General features: G+C 46.7%; 1 protein-coding gene across 3 annotated transcripts; it reads left to right on the top strand.

Moving 5' to 3' along the window:
* The first annotated feature begins 387 nt into the window (after positions 1-387).
* On the top strand, positions 388-8,699 carry SSTR5 (somatostatin receptor 5). 3 transcript variants are annotated; one of them, XM_015877018.2, is made up of 2 exons: positions 388-809; positions 6,676-8,699. In XM_015877018.2, the coding sequence occupies exon 2, from the start codon at positions 6,740-6,742 to the stop codon at positions 7,850-7,852; it is 1,113 nt and encodes a 370-aa protein (XP_015732504.1). In that variant the 5' UTR covers positions 388-809; positions 6,676-6,739; the 3' UTR covers positions 7,853-8,699. The 3 variants fall into 3 exon arrangements, with proteins under 3 accessions (XP_015732504.1, XP_015732505.1, XP_015732506.1); XM_015877019.2 differs by lacking the exon at positions 388-809 and adding an exon at positions 1,021-1,160; XM_015877020.2 differs by lacking the exon at positions 388-809 and adding an exon at positions 1,285-2,526.
* The last annotated feature ends 303 nt before the right edge of the window (positions 8,700-9,002 follow it).

Raw genomic sequence — 9,002 nt, 5'->3', positions numbered from 1 at the left:
TTAAGATCATATACATTATTACGAAGCGCAACATCCCGTGCATGCTGATAACAGCAGGAGTGGTTGGCAGGGCTGGGAGCCCAGGGTTTGCAGGGAGCACAGCTGCTGCTTTGACCCCATAACGTGTGCATGGGGACAGGCTGAGCTCTGGGTGGCACTGCTATGGGTGTTCATGTGTGTAACAGTGAAGGGAGAGCACAGGGTGGAATACAACTCGATTTCACTTGTTGCATTCAAAGAGCAAAATATCTCAGCGGTGCCCCATTCAAGTCAGTGGGAGTTTGGGAGGGAGTAAAGCAAGCACCAGTTTATCCTGACAGCCTGCATAGCGAGCCCCGCATCTTTCTGCTCGCTGGCGGAGTGAGACTCCAAACCCAAACACACACACATAGGATTGCAGCTCCTGAAGGGTGCTGGCCGCGATCCTGTCGCTCAGTCTGCCCCACGCTCCGCTCTCGGGGAGCGTTTAAAACAAAGGTGATGAACGCGACGGTCCCGTCTCATTGCCTTGCAAGGAGCAAGCACGGTCAGGTGCTCGGGGGAACAGCTGCGAGTGCACGGCGCTCTGGGAGGGGGCTCATACCATATGAGCCTGCGGGAGTCTTTAAAAGCACTTCTTGGAGATGGGAGAAAACTAAACCGGGGAAGGAAATGCAGCTCTCCTTCGATGCCCCTTCTCTGCCGGCACGGCGTGGGTGCTGCCAGCCCCTCCCAGCTCCCCCCGTAAAGCGCAGAGCCTTCACTAGTGCCGGGGGGGGCTGCAGCCTCTTGGGGGTCAAGGGATGGAGCAGCGGGAGAGATACAGCAAGGTAAAGGAGCTCGGGGAGATGGTTCGGTATGCGGGGAGAGCGCGGAGCAGCCCGACGGCTCCCCACCTCCAGCCCAACTTTCTGCAGCGGAGGTGGCCTCAGGCTGCCTCCTCTCGGGCTGTACCACCCTCCCCCGCCGCCACTCAGTTCCCTCCCTCCCTCCAGCCCCGGCTGGGAGCCCCGTCTCTCCTCCCCGGGGGAGCGGCTGCCGTCCCCGCCCGCAGCCGGGGGGGGAGCGGCGGAGCTCGGGGTGCGCTCCCGGCGCGGGGAGCGGCCCGAGCGGCTGCAACCGGAGCAGCACGGCAGCCCCGGGGGGAGCGGAGCGGCAGACAGCACTCCCTGCAGCTGCAGGTAATCGGTATCGGGGGAGAAGAGGGGCTGCGAGAGCGGCTGGGGGAAGCAAAAGGAATGGGAGAGGCAGGGAGGGATGGGGCCAGGACAGGAGGGGGCTTTGCAAAGCGCACCTCGCTTTTTAGGCTTCTATGGGATGAAGGAAGAACCGGAGCGCTCGGTCTCATTTGCAGCTCCTCCGAAGCAAGCAGCTATCCCGACTCTGCCCTCTGCACGGGGCTTTCGCTGCTGGAGAGTGGAGTGGCCCCATCCCGGTTGGAGGGATGGAGAGATGCGGTGTTTGAAGCAGAACAACCTTTAGAGGTGCTTTAAAGCGGCTGCTTGAAAGGCACCAGCGGTCGGGATGTGCAGAGACAGCCCGACACAACACCTGCCTGGAGCTGCTTGAACCCCGCTGTGACCCAAAAAGCTGCATAGCCCTGAGTGTTCTTAGCCCGGCACGATGCGGGATGGGGCATAGAAAGCTGTGGGATGCTATTGCGGAATGTGTGATGCTCCTTAATGATAAAACAGAGACTAGCAGGGGGTCGAGAGTGCTCTGGGATGGTCACCGAGAGGCTGACAGTCAAGGTCAGAGCGGAGTCCTGGGAGTCATCATCAGTCAGTTGGGAGCAGTGCTGTGTCCCAGTGCCTTGGTATCTGACAGCAGCTCTCAGCATCTACAGTCACAGGCAGAGCTTGTTCTTACTATGCCCAGATCTTTGCACTGAAGAGCAGGGAGAGAACACCCCAGCTCAGGTGTTCTGACCTTGCATACTTGTAAAGATAAACCAGAGGCTTTTAGTGATACTGGGCAGTGAGGATGCATGCAGGTCATACCAGTAATTAGGGTGCTGGGATCAGCATGTTAGTGTCTGCGTTGGAAACTTCAGATCCTGGGGTACTCTGTGGCTGGGGCTTGGTGGCTCGGGCAGAACTGCACTGCTGGCATTGGGGGCATAGAAGCAGGGATGCCAAACTCAGGAGGGGGCACAGCAGGGACTGCTGCACCTGCTGGATACACGGGTGCTCCCAGGGCTCCCCTCCCAGATGCAGTCCCTGTGCTGAAGGCATCTCTGCTCTTTCCAGCTCTCTCTCAGCCTGGGTGCAGGTAGAGTCTGTGGTTAATTGCTACTTAAGTGAACTGCCTTTGATTCTGATATCAGCTTAGTTTCAATAGATTGCAGGGAAGAAAAATATTTTGGTAAAAATCCCTGTTTGCACAGGGATTTGAGCAGCAGTGGGAGTTCAGCCCCAAACACACCTGCCCAAGTGTGAACATGGAGGTGTTCCTCTGGCTCCAGTTGCTTAAATAATTGATCCAGAAACCACATCAGCAGCATGTGACTTCACAGCTGTTCCTGTGACAGGACCCCCTCAGCAAAAAGTGAGTAATCTCTAAGTATAACAGAGCCTGAAATTTGTTTTTTGGGGGGAAGAAAAAGTATTTGGTAAAAGCAAAATTGCCTTATGGGCCATTTGTAAACTGAAAATAGGATCAAGTTATCAGGTAGGCTAACCACAGAGTGCTGCAGGAAATGCTGGGCTGGGCTGAGGAGAGCAGTAAAGTGGTGCTGACTTGAAAAAACAGCTCCTGGAGAAACTGATAGAGCTAGAAGTGGCAAGACATTATTCAAGTTTGACTTCAGTTTATCTCTGCTTAATACTTACACAGCTAGTCAAAACAGAAAACCAATTTAGTGTAAGAAAGTTGTTTTGATACCTTCTATAAAGAACAATCAATCATCCCAGGGTTAGGGGTTTTTTGGGTTTGTTTTTTTTCCCAGAGTGAAATAGACACCTGAGAAATATCAAACAGGAGAACTAACAAGGAAAATGTTCCTGTCTGAACTGAACACAGTGGAATCCAGTGGGGGGAGATAGGGAAACCCAATAGTATTGTGTATTGAAATGATGAGATTGAGAAGCTGTTTTAGAGATGCTGGCTTTGTGCAGCTACAGTTATCGTAGCTGTAAGAAATTGAAGCAGGTCTTGGCATGGTGCTGTATCCCTTCCCAACCTGCTCCCTGGGTAATGGGGTGATTTCGGAGCTGCTCCCACCTCTGCCTTCCCCCCATCAGTGCACCTACAATGCACTGTTGGGCTCTGCCTGCTCCACCCCATGCAAGTGTGGAGCATGGGACTGCGTAGACCACATCGGAGGAAGCAGATGATGAACATTCATCCCCCAAAGGGCAGAGTACTAAAGAGCAATAGAGTTTTTTTTTCCTCTTTGTTATACCAAGTAGCTCAATTAACACGAGGCAGCCTAGTCTATGGGACTGGGCAATACACAACTATCGGATACTTCTTGGATAGATACTTCTTAGATACTTACTCAATTGTGTTTCTTCTAATTACTACCAGGGCCATCTGTTTTAAAAGCAGATCTGAGTTACTATTCCCTCTATTGCTGTTGGTTATTCTGAATCTGAAAGCAGTCGCCTGCCTTTCTGTTGTTGTAATTATCTTCACAGCAATTATGTTTGATGCCGAATAAGAGAGAGTTATGATTCCAGTGGTAAACAGGCAGCAAGATCAAATCTTGACTCACCAAATTAGATTTCTTTGTGTAATTTCTTCTTGATCCCGGCTGTACTCAGCTCTGACCTAGATGCAATGCCCCTCATAGCATTATTTTGCTTTGCTATTGAAACCACAGCCAGGAGGAATTTCAACTTTGATCCACTTGAACATTCAGGTTTGTTCTTCATCATGTTATAATGATACTTCAGTCACTAGTAGGCTGCTGGTTGCTATTAGATGGAGACCTGCTCTTGTGTCAGGCAAAAGCATATTTGTCTAGAACAGAGGGGTTTTCACAAAGGCAGATACTTTTTTCCGGATAGCATAGTCTGTACCATAGCACCTCTGCTATTTCTTCTCTCTCACTTTTTCTGGATATGGACACAGATGGTCAGTCTTGTTCAGCTGAAGTGGATACCTGGCTATTTTCAGGGTACTGCTCTGTAGAAGCAGAACTATATCAGTGTTTACTCTGGATCTACGTTCTTAGCTCTGTTCTCCTCTTTGGTTTGTATATTTTAAGCGAAAAGCACATCATTTATGAAGCCTATTTATGAATCTACTTGGTGATTCTGTGAAGTCTTCGGGTAGTGTGTCTTGGAGATCAAACACTAAAAGGAAAAAAAATCTGGGTGAGAAGTTGTCCCCTCGAGGTGTTTTTTTATTAATCCATTAATAAAGAATACCCAAACAGGATATCATTCAACATCTCCTAATTACATTTAGTCATCTTTTGTTGAGGTTCATGGTCATTAACTGCTGTAGTGGCAATATCAGTTGAGACAAAATTGTGCTGTTGAGGGGAAAGCTATCAGGCAGGGGAAAATTCACCTGTGTTGTTGTTGTCATCGTGCTCTAATGAATCCCAGGATATCAGTGGCTATGATGGATGTCATTAGGGTATAACTAGCTTAGTTAATGTTCACAATAAATGGAGAGCAGAACCCCCAAACACCAAAGAGTTGGTCCATCTCTCCAGAAGATCCTTTGGGTTATCAGAGCTGCCAGCAGTTGGAAGAACTTGAGGCTCTTGGCAGCAGGGATGTTGTGCAGTAGGTTGTCTTCAGTGTGAGTAGGAATTTGAGGGCATCCACACAAAGGAACTCCTCCTCATTGCTGCCTCCCTTAAAACCTGAATGCTAAATGTGGTGGAAAGTGCAGTGTCTCCAGCTACAGCATCGAGATCCCAGATATCAAGGCAGTTTATTCAGAACCCATAGATTCCTTCCCTGTTTCTCATCTTCTCTGAGCCAGCATTTGTTTGCACTTTGGCAGCTCTCAGCTTTACTGTCCCTGCCACCCTGGATTTCTGATTTCTCTGGTACATCTCCTCCCAGCCACAGAGTTGCATGTGAAACACCTACTCCCCATCTGCACGTTTCCAAATCAGAACAGCATATTTATGATCACTACTGGTAGCTGGAGGGACTTTTCTTCTCACCCAACGGGGAAGTACAGTAACCAGCCCATGGAGGTGTTTGAATTCCTCTTAAACTTGCATAAGTCTAATGTGATGCTGAATATTGCTTTTGCTTGAAAGCATGGGTGCAATGTGGGCTGGGTGTTTCTGGCTTAATCTTGGAGCAAGATTCAGGCCCTTGGATTATTATGGACACCCAACCATAAGGAAAATGGGAGCAGAAGTTACTGGGTACATCCTCCTTGAGCACCTTAACCTCTCTGTGCTGCCCAGACCTGGGAGAGAATTTGGGCTGTGTTTTGCATTTTATGCCACTGTTGTATCTTTTATGCTTCTCTTTTATTGCAAGAACCTTTGACCCTTTTACAGCAGAAAGGTTTATAAACCTCTACTTAGACCGTGCTCAGACAAAGAATTAATAAATATCCTTGTGAATCAAGCATGGCAGAGAAACAAAACTTGAGACAATTTCAAGCCTTTTCAGACTGTCTGACAGAAAGCATATGCCTTCATCAAACCAGCTCAGTTCTCCTTGCTTTAGAGGCTGCCCACTGGATTTTGGATCTTATGTAGAAGAAAGGAGTTTCTGAGATTAAAAAGCATGTTTCTGGGTGAGAAGGGAGGGATTCAGAAACATTAACAAAAGCAAAATCTTGAGAGATGGAAAAGAAACAGTTTGTTCTTTTCTTTTTGGAGAGTATTTGTGTGTGTGCATGGCCTGACCTGGTGGAAAAGAGTTCCCAGACGTGGTGCCTTCCATTTGGGCACTCATTGATTCTTTTTTTTTATAGGGTTTTGTCAGTTGTTATGGAGGGTTTTGTCTCCCCACCTACACAGCTGCCGTGTGCTCTGGAGGCTTTCAATTGGCTCTGACAGGCAGCAGAGTGGCATTTGAATGTATCAACTGAGACTGTTTCTATGTAAACAGGGAGACCTGTGAAATATTGCAGCGGTGCTTCAGATGCAAAAAGCCAGGAATTATCTTTGGTTCTGGGTTGTGAAACCCCAGGAGCTGTGCAGGACTGAGATGGGGGGCTGTTGGCTCCTGAACTTCTCCAGGCACCTCAGCTAAAGCAACAGCAGGAGCACACCAAGGACTTTAAAGCTTCTGATGCTAGAGCTGGGGTGGTGCTTTCAGATCGCCTTATGTGTACTCACTGTGTGGTCTAAAATTACTTTCTAAGTTGTTTTCTGTATCAGACTGTAGACAGAAAACTAAGAGGGGAGGTAGGTTTTGGGTTTGTATGTTTTTCTCCCAGTTCACAGAAGGAAAACTGCTATCTCTGATTGTAAATTGTGATGGCCATCACGCTCTCTCCTCTCTCTTGAATTTCCCAGTGGGATGCTTGCTGTGTTACTGCATGCAGCTCCTTAGAATTAAACAGAAACCATCAACTGTGTGTGATCACTTGGGCTCTCATTATGAGATTCCTTTGTCCAGGCCTTGCTCTTATCCTATGTGCTGAATGTATAATTCAAACAGAGTTCTGACGACAGTTAGGAAACTAAATGATGAATCTCTGAATTAATTCACTTTTTCTTTCTCTCCCCTCCTTTCTTTTTCTTTATTTTTCCCTTCCTGTTTTTAGGAACAAGATGCCCATGAAGTTTAATCTCTCTTAGCCTCAAAAGAAGAACTGGGGAATAACAGTTATGGATCCTTTATACTTTTCCAACACATTTAACATGGACTCAAGTTCCAGTGATTTGAACTCCTCGCTGCTGACAAATACAACAGAGAATGGGACACTCTCAGAGCAGCTCCCATTCAAATACATCCACAAAGTCCTGATTCCCATCTTTTACATCCTGGTATGTGCAGTTGGACTCAGTGGCAACACATTGGTTATATATGTGGTTTTGCGTTATGCCAAGATGAAAACTGTCACCAACATTTACATCTTGAATTTGGCTGTTGCTGATGTACTCTTCATGTTGGGCCTGCCCTTCCTGGCCACACAAAATGCCATCTCCTACTGGCCTTTCGGCTCCTTTCTGTGCAGGCTGGTTATGACTGTAGATGGTATTAACCAATTCACAAGTATTTTCTGTTTGACTGTGATGAGCATGGATCGCTACCTGGCAGTAGTTCATCCCATTAAATCAACCAAGTGGAGACGTCCCAGGGTGGCCAAACTCATCAGTATGACTGTCTGGACGTTCTCATTCCTGGTGGTGCTTCCAGTCTTTATCTTTTCGGACGTGCAGGAAGACTTTCACACCTGCAACATGAACTGGCCAGAGCCTGTCAACATCTGGTCTGCAGCGTTCATCATCTATACATCAGTCCTTGGGTTCTTTGGTCCTTTGTTGGTGATCTGTCTGTGCTACTTGCTGATTGTGATTAAAGTCAAATCTTCAGGGATTCGAGTTGGGTCTACAAGGCGCAGGAGATCGGAGAGGAAAGTGACCAGGATGGTGGTGATCATTGTGGTTGTCTTTGTGTTCTGCTGGCTCCCATTTTACATGATGAACATTGTCAATTTGATATTTATACTGCCAGAAGACCCTGTGCTGGTGGGGGTGTATTTCTTCGTGGTGGTTCTGTCCTATGCGAACAGCTGTGCCAACCCTATTCTTTATGGATTTCTTTCCGACAACTTCAAGCAGAGTTTTCAGAAAGTCCTTTGCCTCCGGAAGGGCAATGGCGTAGAGGATGGTGACCCCATTGAACACAGGCAAGAGAACAGCAGTCGCTTGCAGGAATCAATGTTAACCCAGAGGAATATTGAGTACAATGGACACATGCAGACTAGCAAGGTGTGAGGGCATGGTGTGAGACTGCCAAGCACTTGTAGGCCTGGAGAACTTGAGATTTAAGGGAAGGATGAAATCACAACTAAAATCTGGAGGCCCATCAGCTCCAATGAATGTACGGAGTCTTCTTTTCACTCCCTTCCCTTTCACAGCTAAAAGTGCTCTGGGTTATACTGAGCTGTGTGAAGTTCTCGCGGTGTTTTAATTAAGGCAGTCAGATGTATGTTACTGCTTCCTGTACTCTAGAGAACCAATCTACTGGTACCCACTGCCAGCTTTGTCCTCCTCCAGTAATCCAAAACAACACAAAATGTGTTCTATACACTTTGTTAAGCTGAGCTCGTGGCTGGGGTCAGCTCGAAACAGAAAACATCTCAAATAATTCCTGTGAAAATACCTTTGAAAGCCTTCAGAGGGGTCTCTTCAAAGAAATGACACTATTTCTCAACAGAAGTTCCACACAGAAAAGGTCACAGCACTGATCATGAAATTATGTAAAATCCATTGTTTTAGAGTGCTGTGTAGTCCATTTGCATTGTTCTACTGTTATTAATCCGTATAAATCTCAAAAGTATTTGGGAGTCTTTCGAATAGTAAGAAAGAATAATAAATAATATATTTAAAATAACAAAAAAAGAGTAGGAGAAAAATGTTGGAAGGATACAACATGTTTGTAATACTTTCACATTCTAAACCAAACTGCATATAAAATGTAATGTATCCACTTTATTATTATGTAAGTCAAAATGATTGTGAAGTGCTGGCAAGCTGTTATGTATATTTATTGGTTCTGAATGTAAGTATGGATGTGAATTTAAGCTGTATTTTCAGAAATTAAAACAAGTTCAACACCTTTTTGACTTTCCATTGCGTAGCTTCCTCAAACACTTGGCAATGCAAACAAAAAGGTACAGCCGAGACTTACCTCAATGTGGACACAATAGAGTTTAGTTGGGTTCAATGTGGGAACCTCCATCCTGCTCAGACACCAAAGTCACTGTGTCTTATGGTGCTTGAGAGCTCAATGGATAAACAGAGATCAAATGACTGATGTGAGACCGTACAGCAGAATAAGGAACAAGGAGCAGTGTGCAGGTCTGACTTCTGTCTCGCGGCTGACCTGAAACACTTGCACAGTTAAGTGAGGGATCTTCTACTG

Source organism: Coturnix japonica, chromosome 14 (assembly GCF_001577835.2).
Source record: "Coturnix japonica isolate 7356 chromosome 14, Coturnix japonica 2.1, whole genome shotgun sequence".
NCBI lineage: Eukaryota > Metazoa > Chordata > Aves > Galliformes > Phasianidae > Coturnix > Coturnix japonica.
The sequence above is the reverse complement of the archived record's forward strand: the minus strand, read 5'-3'. Positions and strand labels throughout refer to the sequence as shown.